Source organism: Stegodyphus dumicola, chromosome 10 (assembly GCF_044657685.1).
Source record: "Stegodyphus dumicola isolate Sdum_Otavi_A_Nest chromosome 10, ASM4465768v1".
NCBI lineage: Eukaryota > Metazoa > Arthropoda > Arachnida > Araneae > Eresidae > Stegodyphus > Stegodyphus dumicola.
Genome location: NC_140777.1, coordinates 127276737 through 127296121, shown reverse-complemented (window position 1 = coordinate 127296121; position 19385 = coordinate 127276737). Strand labels below are relative to the sequence as shown.

The window sequence follows — 19385 nt, the reverse complement described above, 5'->3', positions numbered from 1 at the left end:
AGGTGTATATATACGCCTGCGGCAGTTAAGGGTTAATCTAACAATAGTAGGCTTTAACCTAAATTAATAGTAAGTTGCAATATCACTGTTTGTTGCAGTGTTGAAATTATTACAACTTTGTTAATTCAGTATTTTTATGTATATGGTGAAACTGAGAGTTATTCTAAACATTTAACTTTTAGATAAATGATATCAAAATTTCCATAACATATTTACTATCAATTATTCAGTGACGATAAATAGCAGCTTCAGAAATATTTGTTATCCAGTGCTACACTCTCAGTCCAAGATAGAACATTAGCTTTTAAATAATATTAAAACTAAAGAACTACATAATAAAAAGTGTGAGTGAAACCTGTAATCCTGAGCTTTTAATAAAGTACAAAATTTTTCGTTTTTCTCAATAAATGAAAAGGCTGCATATATGTGAAGAGCTAATCTGATGTATAACTCATATTATAAAAGCAAGTGTTGTGACTGAATTTGTAATCAGTGTTATTGTTTGCTTCCAATCGAGAGAAGTCTAATTTAAATTCCCTTCATTTCTAACTTGCATGCAAGAAAATTTTCTGTGCAGCATTTTTAACCTTTTGAGGCTGAGGCTTTGGTAGCAGTAAAAGCCTTGAAAGGACAGGGAATCTTGAACCAAATGCTTTCCCCCCCCTTAAGAAATCACCTTCTATTTGCAACAAAGATTCTTGTATGTAGTTTAATGGATTCTCAGAGGGGTGCATCTATGTCGCAAAAGGAAGGGAAGTGTAGGGATTAGTGACCAGACTTCAAGATGCTTTTCGTCACTGAGGGAAAATTTCATATTACAGTTTTTCTGGATTGAGACTACTGGGAAATGTGTAAACTTCCATTGAAGAAAATGCCATTCTTTACATTATAGGCCATTTCTTTTGCTTTTATAAATTTTGGTTTAAATTTTAAATTGCACTGCAAAACTATGTGTCTTTACTAAGTGCTTACAATAATTATTTCTATCATATCTTTATATTAATGTTATGTCAAAAAATATGTCAACTATTTGATTATTTCCTTGGACAATTTAAAATTTAACCAGTCTTCATATCAGTCTTTTTTTTTTTTTTTCTGTTAAATCTCCTTATAATTTAAAATTTGTTTTGGTATATATTATCAAATATAGCTATATCTTTGAACTTTCTTCCATACAGGGAATAATTAAAAATAAATGCTGTAAAAATGATTAAAAATTAAAGGTCAGTGGAACTTTTAAAATTATGCTCTAAAGGCATAATGAAATTTTAATTTTACATAATTGTTCAAAATCTGCTTGATAACTTACTATTTAAGGATGAAACTTTCGGCAAATTAGAATATAACTGGTTTAATTAAAAATAATTTTATTTTATTGTAGACTGTTAGTAGTGCAATGTCCATCTACATAAGTCTACTAATTAAAATTCAGTTCTTTTCCAAAATTAATGCATAGTAAAACAGATGCTCAAAAAAAGTTTTTTTAGAATATTTTAGTTTTAAAAATTTGAAAAAAAAAATTATTTAATCATGTACCGTTTTATACTGTTTATTGAAAATTAGTAAGTGATATATTTCAAGTATTAATAATAGAATGAATTTAAATTAAAAGTGTCAAATTATTTGAAAATTAAAAATGTCAAATTATTTTGTATGCAAACCCATAATTCAAAACGTAAATTCCATTTGTCTTTTTTTTTTTTCCATTTGTCTAAAGCTAAAATTCCCAGTCTCACTAAAGCCCCGTTCGCATGCAACGCTCCTTCGCACAGCTGCCGTTAGCAAGGGGAGAAAAAGGAGACATGAAAGAGTTTCGTCTTTAGGACCCGTTCAGAAGACCACCATCTTCCTTCCCCTTTACACCTAAGCCTCTGTGAACAATCACGTCTCCGAATTCGCAGATTTCTAATACTGTTTACACATTTTTAACATTGTTTATTGTTGTTAATTTTGTAATCTGGACTTTCGCAACTGGTACCTGAACTTTCGTAATGGTTTCTGAAAAATATATGCGTTTTAATTGTTATTATTTTTATTTTATAAGCTGTTATTTAGTTCACTATTGGTGCTTGTCGCTATTTTTAAAAAATGGTCATGGATTTTTAAACTGCTTCCCGATAAGATATAGAACTCAAACTTAGTACATACACTGCTTGTGGATGTGATGTCACACTTTAAATTTTTAGAGGACTAGATTTTTTTCAAATTTAAAGTGGGAACGATTTTTTGCAAATATTAACAAATAAAATGAGAATTTCAGAATATTATAGTTTGCACCATAACACACTGTGGAGGAAAAAAAATTAAATGAAATTTTTAGCGTAATTTTTTTAAAAAATATTTTGGGAGAACTTTTGAAAAATCGTTCATATTTTTAGACTTCTTGACGCCCATTAATTTTAAAATTTCATATCTAAAAATATAACGGTTACAAACTTCCGACATTTTTACAGCTTATAAAGCAAACGTTTCGCATTTAAAAAATGATACAGGAAATTAATTGGATGATTTTTTTACTTTTTTGAAAGATGTGCAATGAAGGAGAATGGGAAATATTGGTTCTTCTTGGGCATTAATTCGAAACATCGGTTTTAAAGTAATAATCTCATTATACCACACTATTTTTATGACATTATTTATGCTATATAAGTTGTTATTGTTGCCAATTGTTAGTTCAGCGTTAGATTGGAGATATTTCTGAGTTAACTTTCTCTTAAGATGCGTTTTGCATTCAGTTGTGTTTAACGTTCTTATTAGATTGAAGCATAACTACTGATTATACTTAGTGATATTCTAAACACTTGTACGGGTATTTCTGTGAAAATTCCAGAACTTTGAAGTGTTTCTGTTGATAAAATAAATTTAATTAAGCTATCATCGGATTTAAGTGCAATGACAATCATTTATGAACTATTATCAATCTATTACAAATCCGTATGCACGCAACAATATTATAATTAATTAATGTATTAAATTGTTTTGAACGTGTTTTATAAAACAAAAACAGGTAAAGAAAAATTCTGCTTGCGTTTTATGAGTTTTTGCAATTTTTCTGGCCACATAAGGTTTAAAAAAAAAGGTTTGTAATTTATGTTTATATTTACCAATTGAATAAATAGCACTAGGTTTGATTTATATATATATATATATATATATGTGTACTGAAATTCAGTAATAAAATTTTAAAGATTTGAAATCATTAAATGTCTATTTAGACAGTTTGTATTCTTTAAACTGCAAATGCAAACTGAGAAACCTTTTGCATTTTTTTTCAATAAATCCTTTTACTTAAAGTCCTAAAACATATACATGTATGAACTAATTTTTTTATTATTTTTACTGCTTATTTAAAATTATATACTTTATAGAAACAAGGATGGGTTTTGCAAAATACTGAAAGGAAAAAATTATTTGAAATGAAAATGTGACTGAGATCATATTTGTTTTAAAGATTTTAGATAAAAGTGTATCTTTTTTTCTCAAAAACTAATTCATTAATTGCAAAATCATTCCTTGAAGTTATTAAGAACACTCTAATAAATACAATAATAAAACTGGGGGGAGATATTGAAATTTGTAGGAGAAGAAAAACATTTTAATTGTAAAATTTTTCTTCAAAAATTTAAATTAAAAAAATGTTAGCAAAAACTTAAAAAAATAGCTTAAAATTATTTTGTCTCACAAAACCATTTAATAATATTCATAAAAAGTAGATGAAAATGCTTAAATTTTTTTTTAAAAAAATAATTCGAAAGGTACCGAATCCCTTGTCGTGTTGAAGCCGATATGCACTTGTCTTAACTTTAGTTTTAATTTGAACAATATTTCTGGAATACCTAGCATCAGTTAACCTTGTTTGTATTTGTCTATAATTTGCGTATCTTGTACAGTTCTATCTAATTTTTGGGGGGATGCTATCACATCCCCAGACATCTATCAGCGCGATTGTTTCGCTGACAGTCCAGTGAGCAGTAACTAAAATTAAGTGAACCACGCTGTATAGTACGGGAAATCTCCCCATTTGCCCTGCTCCCAAGAAGTAAGGAACATTCAACCAAGTACTACCTCCAATTCGGCGAGGCAGTTAATGCTTGTCCCATGTGAACGGGACACGTTGGAAGAACCGGTTTTCGCTACCGTTCGAATCTGCTCTTGTGAACGGGGCTTTAGGGAACGTGTTCACTCGGGTATCAAAATTTAGGTAATTTCTTAGTGCAAAGAGTTTTTCAAATTGAAGGTAAAATTGTTTGTTATGCATCGTGTCTGCAACAAATGTGGGATAAAAAGTTACATGATAATTAGTTGTTGTGTCTTCAATACTGTATTATGTTATTCTATATTATACAGTCAAAAGTCTTTAATCCGGACTTGTCGGGACTTCGTCGGTTCTGTATTATCGGTTTTTCTGGATTATAGATCATCAGTTTAAATCTGGTAAGATGGCATGCAGAAATTATAAAATTAAAAATATGATACCCTAATTTATGAAATAAAAAGCAATTATGATCTAAAGGGTATCAAAATTTACAAAAAAAAAAAAAAAAAAAAAAAAGGCTTAATACTTATTTGTTTACTTTATTAAACATTTTTTTCAATGCGTGCAGCATACATTACGCATAGTCGAAATTAGAAAATTGCAACCAGAAAACTATTTGATATTTATTCGTGATATTTATAATGACGAGGAATTTGATTTTAAATCATATCAAAGACGAAATACATCGAGATGAAATACTACATTTAGTAAGGAATTAAAGGCCGAATAAAATAAAAACATCTGCCCTGAAGATAAGGATAGTGCTGACAGATCAACTTTCTGTTCATTGCGCATCCCTCCCCCGCAGAGCAGCGTGAAATTGATAAACATATTTCGGAATGGTTAGAGAATCAAAGGATATGCCTTTATCCATTTTTTGCAGCAATTCCACTTTTTGTTTGATGGACATCCAAACATGCTTTTGCTTTGTAGATCCTTTGGTAGCTCCAGAATCGGAAATTCTTTTTGACATAATCGAAAGTTCAAGCTTACTTTTATAAAATTGCTCTAACAGTCTGCAAAAAATAATAAGCTGGATTCAATTAGAAGGTTAAGGAACAATGCAATCTGCAACATTAACTGAAAAAGATAATCAGATAATTTTAGCTTACATCCGTTGTACATTAAACGCGCATGCGTAAACCTATTATGCGCATGTGTAAAGGTATTATGCGCATGCTTTAACGCATGCGCAGAAAGTTTGTAGCTTTGAGGTCCGGATTATAGATCATTCCGGATTATGGACGTCCAGATTAAAGACTTTTGACTGTACTACATAATTTAGCACATTAAGAGAAATTTCCAGATAATTTAAGGTGCCTGGTCAGCAAAATTCTCTCCTGTTTGAAATCATCGTCCTATATGAATTTTTCTATTTCCTGTACTGTTTAAACTAGTTCGTTTCAACTCCAGACTGTCTTTGTAGCAGCTTTGACATCAACCATGGTGGCATATGGTGGAATTTAAATTCTATGATATATTAGTGAGTAGTATTAGCGATATATTAGCGAGTAGTAGATATCTTTACTTGTAGTTACTCAAAAAATCTTCATTGTCAGGTCATGCGAACTCTATACTGACACTGTTGGATTAACTGTTTTTCTCTTTTTTCATTGAAAATTTGGTAGCTATTCATTGGTCTTATTAACACCTCGGTCATTATGCTGTTGTATCGAAACTCTTTCATAACTGAGTGCCCAAGGTATGCCCCCAGGAATTTGCCCTTGAACGTAGTTGCTGAGATATACAGGGGTTGGACAAAAATATGGAAACACCTTTAAAAAAACATGTTTCTTTGCTTAATATGGTGTAGGAAACCCGTTGGCATCCAAAACAGCTTGCAGTCTTCTCGGAATGGATAAATACAGTTCCTGTATGTTTGCCAAGGGAATATTATACCATTCTTCCTGCAAAACGGTGGCAAGTTCAGATAACGATGTTGGCGGTGGATAAAGAGAACGCACTTTCCGTTCCAATGTAGACCACAAAGGTTCGATAATATTCAAGTCTGGTGATTGTGGTGGCCAGGGGAGATGAAACAACTCATCCTCGTGCTCAGAAAACCAGTCCTGGACAATGTGAGCTGTGTGAACAGGGGCTTTGTCGTCTTGGAAGACACCATCACCATTGGGGAACAAAGTTTGTACCATGGGATGAACTTGATCGGCCAAAATGTTCACATAAGTCTTGGCAGTCATGTGCCCTGACACAGTTATCATGGGGTTAGCAGAGAACCACGATATGGCTGCCCAAACCATAACAGAACCATAACAGAAAAAATAATAAGCTGGATTCAATTAGAAGGTTAAGGAACAATGCAATCTGCAACATTAACTGAAATAGATAATCAGATAATTTTAGCTTACATCCGTTATACATTAAACGCGCATGCGTAAACCTATTATGCGCATGTGTAAAGGTATTATGCGCATGCTTTAACATGCGCCATGTTTCACTCTTGGCAACAAGCAGTCTGTATTATAGGCTGGAGATGGCGTTCTCCAGATGTAAATTCGGCCAGAAGTGGGAAACAATGTGAAAGAAGACTCGTCAGACCATATTACTCGCTTCCACTGCTCTATAGTCCAGGCTTTATGACTTAAACACCACCTTTTCCTGTTACGGGCATTAGCATCACTGATGAGTGGCTTCTCAATTGCAGCACGGCCAGCAATTCCCTGTTTATGAAGCTCCCTTCTAATTGTTTTGGTACTCACAGGGTTCGGTAACACAGCATTCATTTCGGCAGTAACTTTTGCAGCTGTGGTCTTCTTATTTTTCGTCACAATTGCCCTTAATGATCGTCTGTCACGATCACTCAGGACACACTTTCGTCCGCGCTGTGATTTAGCAGATTATGTTTTTCCGCTTTTCAAATATGCGGAATAAATCTTCGATACAGTACCTCTTGAAACACTAAACACCTCGGCTACCTTGCTTACGGAAGCACCTACCATACGTGCTCCAACAATTTTCCCACGTTCGAAGTCTGTTAACTCTGACATAATGCAATGACAACCTCACATAACAGTACTCCGACAACAACTGAACTGTTTAGCACATTTACGAAGTTGTATAGGTGGCGTCAGTAGTCAAAAACGCTAGCGCCACCTATATATTTCATTAAAATCAATCTTTCTTTTCAAACATGCATTTCACAAGGTGTTTCCATATTTTTGTCCATCCACTGTTTCTCTAATGAATGACAAAATCACTTAAAAGGTCAAAGTTCAGAAATTAAGATGTGGAACATGTGTTCTTTTAGAACAATGATTTGTATATTATTTGAGAGCTTTTACATCCTGTTTTTATTCTCGGAGCTCAACGGACAGTGAAATTTCACAAATACTACTCTAATCCATTCTGAACATTTTTACTTCAAAATTATTCGACTGTGAAATCGAGACACTGATATGGAGGTACCTTTTAAAACAACAGTACATCAGTACATCTGGAATCTAATGGCTAGAGATGACCTTTCAAACTGATTGACTAGTTTTAGTATATTTACGATTTCCAGGTTTCAAACTGAAATTTTAAAACTACTGTTGTTTCTTTGACACAAAATTTATATTTACGTTCTTGTAATTTGTCTGAATAACAGTACCATCACAGTTAACTTCCATGTGTTGAACGTCACTTCAGCATAAACGGATATATATGGAAATAAAGACAGACAGAACTGTTAAGAATGAACTGATAAGAATGTCAGAAAAAGGCACTTGTACATGTATACAAGTACGTGGGAATTTATATTTTTTTATGGAAATGTATACCTACATATCCATGCAGTATGTATGTCTGCACTGATATAATATGTGCAGATATGCACATAAAGCGGAAAGCATGCATACCCTTAAATGGGAATAACGTATATACAGACACACACATGTACACACACAGGCACACATATGCATTTATATATATGTGTTTGCATGCGGATTTATGCATACGTGTATTTAAACATACAGATATATTGTATGTGTATATATTTCGTCATCAAGCACTTGAAGTTTTCGTATTTCTTCTTCAGTTAGACCTCTTTTCCTTTTCGGCATATTGCTAGAAAAATGTCAAAATAATTCTTAAAAAACTTACAAAAATATGCAATATTCTAAAGCAATGCAAGACTCTGTTTACAATTTACAAATGCAGTTATCGGGAATTCTGTAGCTATGTAGCTACAAGAAATAAAAGGGAAAAATTGAGAAAAACCGGATTCTTAACACAAAGACCTTTGAAAGAGATAAGTAGTTAAAACCCCAGGGACGTCAAATTTGACATTTCACCCAACGACTTCTTATAACAGGTAGACGGCTCACCCACAGAGAATTCGTCTGCTAGGATGTCTCCAACATATACCATGTGACTAATGCTCTTGGGGAGTGATAGCTTAGACTGTTCATCGCCAGTTTGGCCCGCTTTTGATATGGCAAGTAGTGCTTTTTATTTCCGTCTCCTAGCAGTCTGCAGACAACGACCTCGAATTAGGTTGTTCGATTTTTTACAATTATATTTAGATATAACTTAACCCCTTTTTTCCTTAATATTTTATCTATGTTTTTAATAATCGCTTTAAATTATTTGCACCATTGTTTAAGATGTTTAGGTTAAATAATTTTAGGAAGAAAATCTAAAATAAATAATAAAAAATGAGATGGAAACTTTAATTTGAATAACGTTAAAAAATTAATTGCACTACTGTTATAATATTTGAGAAGGTAAAAAAATCTCATTTAATTTTAATGCATTGCATCCTAAAGAGACAAAGAAAATCACATTGTATTACATGTATTTATGCCATTGATGAAATATATACTTACAGACTGTTGACTTTCACCTGGAACTATAAACTATTACTGTCCAAACTTAATATAGTTTATGATACAAAAAGATAAATTATACTGAATTAATTAATTAAAATTATGTTTACTTAAATATATGAAAGTAAAATATTAAAGAAAAATATTTTACTTTCATATATTTAAGTAAACACAATTTTAATTAATTTAAAGTCAGAAATAGTTTTTGGAAGAATTTCATTTACTTTTGACCTCTCGGTGTTAGCAATAGTACTTGCATTATGGAAATGTAGGATAGTAAAGAATTTTTTATTTTTAAAAAGATCTTTATTAAGTAATTGATTATGCCCATTTTATTCAGTTACTTGCATATTAAAGTGCTTATAAATTCAGCAATGTCCAGAAAATAATTTCATGCAAACTTGGAAGCTACTGCCTTAACTGTACATTAAATTTAGTATGATTTCATATTTTGCAGATCAGCTGTAAAATGTACATTTTCAAAATAAAATTTTCTTTCTGAATTATAAATTCAAACGTGACAATACATATTCTATTTTATTCCTGTATCCCAATTAAATAAACACATTATGAAAATGTGCATTTAAATATAGTATTTACTATAAAGTAAGTGGCTTAATTACAAATAAACACTCAAAAATTAAGTAAAACAAAAATATACTACTTATCATGAACACTAATCTTTTAAACGTGAGCAGAACGCACGTTTTGAATAAAAAGTTTTCGCTCTTCACCAGCTGCAAAGGATCCAACTTGCATCTGATGAAGAAAAAAAGCTTTTCGATTGAAAAGCATGTCCTGCTCATATTTTAAAAGTTTGGTGTTCATACAAAGTAGTATATTTTTATTTTAAGTGGATTAATGCTTTATTTTATTTATTAAAATTATTTATTCTAAAGTATATCAAGAACAAGTACTAAAAATCACCTACTCAAAATGGTAGTCAAGTATATTCCAAATTTCTTATTTTTGATATGTGAATAAGTAATGAGCTTTTTAAAACAAAAACACACAATTTGGCCAAAATATAGAAACTAGTTATTGTTATATACTACATGAATAACTTTATGAAATACAATAATGCAATATAATATGAAATACAATAATAATAACCTCTTTTTTCCTGAATATTTTATCTATATTTTTAATAATCGCTTTAAATTATTTGCACCGTTGTTTGTTGCACCCTATATATGGCTCTGATATGAAAAATTTGACTTATCAAACTTTTTTTATTTATTATTATTATTTTTGGAGATGGTATATATTTTTAAAAAATTAGCTTGTCGAACCATTGAAATTTTTATAGATATATAAAGAATGTGATATTTACTTTTAAAAAATGAATACATAAAACAATGTAAATAAAATACAAACTACAAATTAAAAATACATGCTTTTATTTTTAAAAATACAGGACTTGAATAAAACTTAAAATATTATTGTCCCTTAAAAAGTGTAATTTTTGTGTTAACACTGCGTACGTTTTTGTTCTGAAGTTTTTCTGTTTCAACTTTACCTGCATAGTACAGTCGTATTTTCAGGTATTCAAACAGAATGGCTTTTATCAAAGAACTTCTATGGTTATCTAAAGGCTCATGATTTAAAATATGTTCATGCATGCCTAAAAATATATTTGGAGAGTTTTCTATTATACATTTAACACTATCTGAAATTAATGAAGCCATAATGTTTTTTTGTTTAAGTTTTCCAGAAGCTTGGGTGGTTCGAAAAGATTTCTCAGCTGCTCTACATATCTTCACAACATTACCAGATGGAACTATTAATCCTCCCCTATTTTTTCTACCTAATAATTTACTTTGTGTGTAATCAACTGTTAAACCAACATCATACAGAGAATATATACAAGTATCACATTTTAATGCATTTTTCAATTTTTTAACAACACTACCAGCAATGTATGCAACAACATCACTAACAAAGTCTGAGAATTGTTTACAGCTTGTTAATGCAAAAGAATGATCTTCAGTAACACAATTCTCAGAAAAATTAAAATCACCTTTAAAGGTATCTGTGGAGTTGAAATTGATTGACTTCAAGTACATATTAGTGAACTGCTCACATTTAAAATATTTGTATCGTCTAAAACGATGCAATTTGCACTACCTGATGTCATTATGTGATGGTGCATCAGTAAGCGAACATATGCTGCTTTAAATTGTTTTGCAGTAGGGTTGTTGTTGTGACCACCTTTTGTGCGTATGGCACTGAAAAATAACTCAAGGTGGTCCTGTGATAATTTGTATGTCAAAAAGTTTAATGGGTGAGGTGAAATTTCACACAGCTCAATATATAACGATTTAATACTATTGATGCAAACTAAAAATCCTGTTTTCCTGTTGCTATGCAATATGTATTCTCCAATTTTACTTGTTCTTAGGTTTTTTTATGTATTCTTGTGCTGTATTTAAGAAATTTAATATAGTATCTTTATTTTGGGGCTTGATTGGAGATTTAAAATCTTTACTTAATAGGTTTTTGCTGTTTAAGATGTCAAAAAGGCTATTGAATATTTTTAAAAATTTTATGGTTGGAGCACAGCCAATGAATGTGGGGTGTTTTAAATCGTTTTCTAAATATAAAAGAGCATCAGCAACACTATTACTGAGAACCTGGGCTGCAAGTTTAACCTTCATTTTTTCACGATACCATTCTATGTGCCGTGCCCGTAACTTTGTTGCAGCATGAAGGCCTTGCTCCTTTTGAAATTTTTTTAAATTGATTATATGCTCCCACAAAATGAAAGCCACTGTCACCATCAACAATGGATCCTTTTGATGCCAAGCAATTTCTAACAAGCTTCAACATATGGCAAGGATCCATTATGACCTACACATTGTCTCCGGTGGCAGGGTGTGGAAAATAATTGATTAAATTATTGCTTTGTAAATTTGCACCTAATACATTTGCAGTTGCAATATTGCTACTGCAACCATCAAATGTCAAACTTATAATTCTAATGCCAGTCTCTTGAAGATAATGAAGGGCCTCATTAATAAGATTGGCTCTTTCTAGAGCATTTAACCCATTTATCAAAAAATACGAAACTGGAACCTTCCAGCTTCCATTAATGGCATTCACCATGAAAACTAAAGCCTGTTTTGCATGAGGCAGCTCATCATCATCTATGTCAGTACCTAAGTCAACATATCCAGTAAAACGAGTTCTATCCCATTCAATATGTTGTCGTATTGCCATTTCATCGACAATAAGAGCTCCATAAATGGTTTTGTTTATCTTTAAAGCTTCTTCTGCTTTAAGTTTCAATGATTGTAGGGCTTCCTTCGTAAATCCAGGAGAACCACTAACTTTACCATACCACCTTCTTAAAGTAGAAGGATGGGGAAGACTGTCGTTGAACATTTGTCTGACATAATTATATGCTTTTGCCGAATAAAAATTTAAAGTCATGGCAAATGTTCGGAGGTCTTCTGAATATTCAGCTCTTGAATTACTACATTCAAGTCTTTCTATGAAGTCCCCTGCAGCTCCAGACAACTAGAGGAAGGGAGCAAAAAAATTAAGATTTTAATATAATATTAAACATAAAAATTTTAAATATAATATAATAAAACATAGATGAGTTTTAGCAATAACTTATAACATTTTTATGTAATGGTCACCTCAAAAATATTTAAAAAAACCTACAGATGCAATATTTTCATGACACTAATGGAAATACAACCTGTGACATTGCATCCTGCATGTCATTTCCTTAATCAAAGAATTACTTGATTAGACATATATTTCTGATTATTACATTTTGAAAATTCTCAGCAAGTATTCATTATATCTTAGGGTGCATGATAAGGGGCCATCCAAAAATGATGTCACGCTCTGATGGGGGAGGGGGTTTGTGCAATTGTCACAAGGGGGAAGAAGAGTAATAAAAAGTGTGACATCACACACATTTTGGTTAAAAAACAGCATTTAAAATCAGCTGATTAAATTTTGAAATTACAAAAATTGAGGGTATTTCTTTCTATTGGGGCTAAAACAACTTTCCTGGGATTAATAAAAATTCTACTGATTCTTACTAAATGATTTAGATCAGCATTTCCCAGCTTTAAATCAGAAGTGAAAGTATATGTTTATGTAATAGCCTGACATTTGGCAAGGGAAGGAGGATAAAAAATTTTATGAAAATGTGCAACATCATTTATGAATTACCCCTAAATTAAGTTATAGTTAAAAACCAAAACTATAGTTAAAAGCACAATTTCTCTGGGAAATGATGAATAAAATAATTGTAAGAGAGATACAAAACTGGATATTGTAAAAATTTGTTAAGCTTACCCCTAAAATTGTTGACGCTGAATCAGATATTAAATTCTGAGTTTTTAACTCAGTCAGCAGCTCGTCTAAAGAGGCCACACGCTTCTTCAGTCTTTTGTTCTGTTTATCTAACAATTTAATTTTTCTTTTCATGCTGATATTTTGCTGCTGAGCTATTTCAAGAACTTTTTTTGCTTTACTTGGAGATGTAACATCCTCATCATTAAAATCTCCCAAGTAATGCAGCCGTTTCCTTCTTTCAGGAGTTACAGATGTACTTGCTGAACCTACAACAGATTTCAAGACGAAATATTAAATATAAGTGTTATATTAATAATAATAATTATTATTTATAAATCATACTCATATGGAGCTTAATAACGCATTTCAGTAATTTTATGGCTAATAATTTGATTTGGTGTGGAGGAAAAGGATTATTTTATTTGTGTAATGTCTTTCTGAGAGGAAACAGAATTAAAAGTTATGAAACATGAATATTTATAGCAAGCAAGGAGATTTTGAGGGTAATTTGCCATCTTAAATTAGTAAAAAATAAATAATGGGTTTTTCTTCACAAGCTTTCAATACCTTGCAAAATATTAGAGTTCAGGCAAGATGTTGTAGATATAAACTAAATTAGTTTTAAAAGTTCCCATAATCTCAGATTACTTTATCGTGTAATGGTTCAAGTGTTTTAGTTGCTTTAATTAGCAATTGCATAAAATTTTCAAGCTTAGTTCATTAAATTTAATTTACAAATGAAACTGAAACATAAATATAAATAAAAAAGTAGGCTAAAAGTAAATTACAAGCATTCTGGAAATTCTAAACTGAATATAAGTCTAGAATGCAACAAAATTCACCTACTTACAAAACTATTTTTCTCTCTAAAAATGTTATTTAACATATTGAAACCAATACAATTAATAGAATTCAAAGAAAAAAATTACTACATCACAGCATGTTATGTTAGACTTAATCAAAGTACAATTTCTTCCTCGACTCTCTCTCACATACATAAATAAGTATGTTAAGTACATGATACTGAAATTGCAAATAGAGCATCACTTACTTTCTGAATAGTGCATAGACTCTTCTGGATTGGGCTGAAGTGGCTTTTTTGACAACTTTCGCTTGTAAACATTTTTTTGTAAGTGAGAAGGGAAATTAAATAACGTTGGAATTGCTGTGGCCTTTAACCAGGTGCCTCCAAACTTTATTCTATCGAAGCAGTCTGATGTAAAATGTTTCGAACATAACTTTGAATACTTGGTTACTCTAAAGTTTTCCCGCCGCAGTTGTACTTCCCATTGTTTCTGCCTTTCTGGATCTTTAGGGAAACTATAAATGGAAAAAAAAAAAAAAAAAAAAAAAAAAAAAAACCACCTTAATTGTACTAAAGTAGCAAATGAAGTATTAAATTACACACATATATGTATTCCAGGTCATACAGGTATACTGCAGAAGAATGGTAATTTTTCAGAATCATTTAAGAATTCTTTAAGTACATGCTGAAAAATATCATGAAATTTTAAAAGTGTAGTAATTTTTCATTGGAAAGAAATGTAAATATACCTACAAATAGAGTCAAAACAATAATATAATTGTCTGTATATGGGGATGGCATTTTTCCCTTTAGCCTTTTATTACATGAGAATTCTTATTTCGTGATTCTGTATTGGAATGGAAATCAAAGGGTCCTTTTGGACCACCTTAAAGTTCTCTTGAAATTATTTTACAATAGTACGTACATTCAAAAACACAATTTGTAATACATCAAATTACAGGTCAAAAGGTGCCTTCTAGAGAAAAGAGGGTCAAGTGAAATTTAAAAGAAAATGAGTCACTTTCAAATTAGATTGTTAATGATGGGAAAAATTTGTGCTCAAGGCAATGTTGAAAAAAGTTAGTTTGATTTTGTCATCAACAATTCTTTCTTAATAAAAATCTATTAACAAAATTATATTTCACTGCATGCAGGTTCAACTTCTAAAATGAGCACCACCTCTCTTTTCTTGAGATTATATTACTGAAACATAATAATGCACTCTCTTTTCTTGAGATTATATTACTAGAACAAAATAATGCAATCTTAATTACTGATTTCCACACTCATGTGTATGTCATGGGGGATGAATACATTTTATTAACTATAACAAATATTTTATATTGAATATGTATCAAACGGTAACAAACTTCAACTCAGTATTTATTATTAGGATCAAAACGATATTACAGTTAAAAATTCTCTCACTCTCCTTTTTTTTTTAAATACTATTTAAAATATGGTTAAGTTTTTTACATCACATTTTTTCAATTACATTAAATTTCTAACAGCATCGTAGATGAGACAGAATTATAATCCAGATTATTTTTATTTTAATTGATTTTATAGAAAATAATGATACAGCATTGAGCTCTATAAAAGTAATCTGATTTTTAAAATAATGCTGTTTAACTGTTTATGTTCAATGTTGCATGAATCAAGCTTCAGCTTTTTTTTTTTTTTTAACAAAGTAAGCATATCGCACAATCTTTTCTCAATAATTTAATGCTAATAACAGCATTTTTCTTTTTTTATCGCAAGCAGTAATTGTTTATGAAATCAAAACGCGTACGACTTGGTGAAAAAAAGTTAACGCCAATTGGCGCAGCTTTCTATTTCAACGGAACACACGGAAAAAACATATAAAATTCAATTATTTGTAAAGGATGAATCCAGTAAATAGTGTCACAGTATTTAATACATTTTGATGCTAATAATATATGCTGAAAATGTCATATGCAGCGGCAATTTTCTTGTACAATATGGCTGAAAATTTCCAACCAATTCAACAGAGATAGTAAAACGACAGAAATACTGAAAATAAAATAATAAATCATGCAGTTTTAACTTACCTATGAAAGGTTACAGGTCCTCCTTTCACGAAACTTTCTTTACATCCATAGGCGCTGCAGCGAATAACCATTTTTACTTAAATTTTATGTGACCAAGCAGAGCAGCAGTCTTTCGTCCCATAGAAAGCAATGTAAAGTATTTCCGGACTTTCGGAATTCGCGCAGCAGTCACGTGACACTAATGTTGGAACCGGTTGAAGGTTGCAATAAGCTCTCTACCAGTATATTATCTCGTTGATTTCACCCCATTCTTTCAGCCTAGAAAATAGGGGGAAAAGACATGGCCACTAAAGTGGACAACCCCGTCGTTTAAGACAGAGGACTGTATGGCCACTATAATGGCCATCCCATCTTCAAAAGGTTAATACAGCATATATATTTTTTTAAATTGATAGCTTGACAGTACAAAATCCAAGAGCCGCACTTATCAGGCTTTGTCAATTCCAGATTTGGGATTTTTCGAGATTTTTTATCATTAGTTCAAATCTAGTAAGATGACATGCAGAAATTACAAAATTTAAAAAATATGAAATAGTGGTTTATGAAATAATGAAGTATTTATGACCTTAAAAGAAAAAAAATTCGATTTTTATTAGCTTTATTAAACATTTCTTTCAATGTAAGTTGTTTAATTTGCTTTATTTTTTGTGCTAATACTTTCTCTTTAGTTATATAGATAGATGTAAATTCTTGTTCAGTTACAAAGCCCCATTGTTCAAGTCCTATAATTGCTGTGTCAAGAATTCTCACTAAATTGTGAATCAAAATTTTTTCATTCTCAGAAACTTCTGTGTCACTTTCTTCATTATCAATCGTGATATTTTCTGGATTTAGAACCATACTGCAGACTTTGCCATCTGTTAGTTGATTAATGATTGGGGCATTGTCATCACAAAGAAAAACATCTGTTATATCATCTTCATTTATTACCACTTTTTCCACATTTCTTCACAAATTCCATTAATTGAAAATTTTTGGTTTATGATATCTGAAAAACCTTTTGTGGCTCATCTCATAACTTAGCTAGCAGCACATTACGCAATTGGCAATGTGTTGTGAAATTGGGGTTTAAAGGCATTTTGTTCAGCTAAAAAATGTGTTTTGCTTCTGTCGCATGCAGACAAAATTAAGCCTGAATTATATTAGTTCTGCTGCCAAATGCATCCCTGAATTCTAAAAATTTTACCTCCTTTAAATTTTACATCCCAGTGCTGGCCCGAAATTCTAGAGATTTTCCCATTACAAATATTAAAAATAAAAACGTTGTTTAGTCATTATCAAGCTGCAGTATGTTAATTGATATTTATGATAAAAGCAAAAAATAATTTTAAAAAAATGATTTGTGTTGGTGCAAGAGCCAAAGTGAAATTAAGAATCAAGACTCTCCACATCTTTTATTTAAAAGAAATATCAAATGCTTAAATGGAAGGCATAAAAAAAATTTCTTAAAAAAAAAGTTTGAATCTTTTCAGATATTGGATGTTCAGATTTCAGACTTTATTCTGCACTAGTTTTACAATTGCTGATTTAAACATAAAACATTGGATGTTTATAAAAGTGTTTTGCTTTGTTTATCCAATTTGGAGGCTTTAATTATATTCCTAAAGATCTGAAATGTAATTTCAGGATGAAAGGGGGCGTTTGATGCGACGTACTATAATGAGATATGCGAATCTTGCATTTGTAATTACATTAACATGCATTAGCCCATGTGTAAAGAAACGATTTCCTACTATGGATCATTTAGTTGAAGCAGGTAATATTTTTATTATTGAGGTAAGTTTTTATGCTGCAGTTTAAAAGATGTTTGTTTGTACTATAACTTTCTTTGCTCTATTTCCTTGATATCGTATTTTAGTGTTTTTCTGTTTCATTTTTATTTTTACTAAATTTTACAGCTATTTTTATATTATCAGTGTAAGACTTAACTTTCTCTTGTTGGCAATATACTAAAGTAGGGGTTCTCAAAGTGTGTACCATGACCATGAAGTAAAGTCAGGGGTGCCATGAGGCAAGATGTAGTAAACTACATACAAACTAGACAGCTGAAAAAAAGTTTTTTTTTAAAGCTATCTGAGAACATAGAAGCTGAACACACAGTCCTGCTGTCTATTGCAGTTCATGATGACTTTCGCATAGCAATGTCCTATCTCACATGTTTGAGCTGTATCAAGAAATTCACACTTTCCTTCAAGAAGAAGGTCATACGATCACTAGGTATTTTGTCAAACCAGATTGTTCGCTGAAATTAGCATATTAGTGTGATATATTTGAGAAACTAAATGTCTTGAATCTATTGTATATCTACAAGCCAATGTATGGCCATTTTGAAACTTGTAGAAAAGATTTCAGTGTTTAGGAATAAGCTGCAGTTGTAGATTAGGAAATTGATAGACAAGTACTCAAGATTGTTTTTCTGCATAATACCAATACATAGCTTCTAACTGAGTTGTTGTTCTACAGAAATCTCTGTCCATTTTCATGGAACACCTTTCAAAGCTCTCTGATTGCTTTGAAAGCTCTCTGATTTTTAAAATATGTTGTGGAAGATAATCTAGAGCAATTTATGTTGAATCCAAGATCTTTTTCATTCTCAAGCTTCCCAGGACTTTACATGAAAGGAGTTTACTTGAACTCTTTTGCGACAACAGCCTGAAAACAAAATTTGCTTGCTCAGATTTAATCGAGTTTCAGATTTCAATCAAAATTGAGTTCCATCTTAAAATTTTATAGCTTTAAAGATCCTCATTGCCTTTGTGGCATCTTATCTATCCAAAGTTAGATTTTTAGCTGTCATTATAATAAAGACCAAATATCGTTCAAAGATCAATAAGGAGCAAGAAATGAGACTGGCCGTATGAATCCTTCTTCTGCGTTTTGAAAAACTGTGTGGGGATTTAAATGGCTTACCTATCACATTGACTTTCAATTTTGCCATTGAAGGTTTTTTTTACTTGTATTTGATTTGTATGTTTCCTTATCAATTAAAATTATTATATATTTTCACTAAAATGTTGTTTTCATTACTATGCCTGATAAATGTCATGGTAGAAATAGTGCAACTGGGTGCAGTGAAAAAAATAACAAAACTATAAATGGCTGCATACTGAAAAGGTTTGGGAACCCCTGAGCTAAGATATTTGGGAGGGACTTGGGTAGTTTCATGTTGAATGAAAACTTGCTTTAAAAATATTCATTTAATAAAGATTCAATGTTTCCTGTTAATTTTTATGTTCAATTTATATATATTCAATGTTTTTATATCAATTTTATGCTGTATAGTTAAGGAAATTTTTCATGTTATGTAAATTTACATGTACATCATAAAAGCT

The 19385-nt window shown here is 31.0% G+C and overlaps 1 protein-coding gene across 2 annotated transcripts in view; it reads left to right on the top strand.

Annotated features, from left to right (window-relative positions):
- The window catches only part of LOC118189269 (uncharacterized), a 106725-nt gene that overhangs the window by 22622 nt on the left and 64718 nt on the right, over positions 1-19385 (top strand). For both annotated transcript variants that reach the window (XM_085825526.1, XM_035359851.2), the window contains exon 5: positions 17680-17809. In XM_085825526.1, the coding sequence (XP_085681652.1) occupies positions 17680-17809 (130 nt within the window). The remainder of the gene's footprint in view (positions 1-17679; positions 17810-19385) is intronic.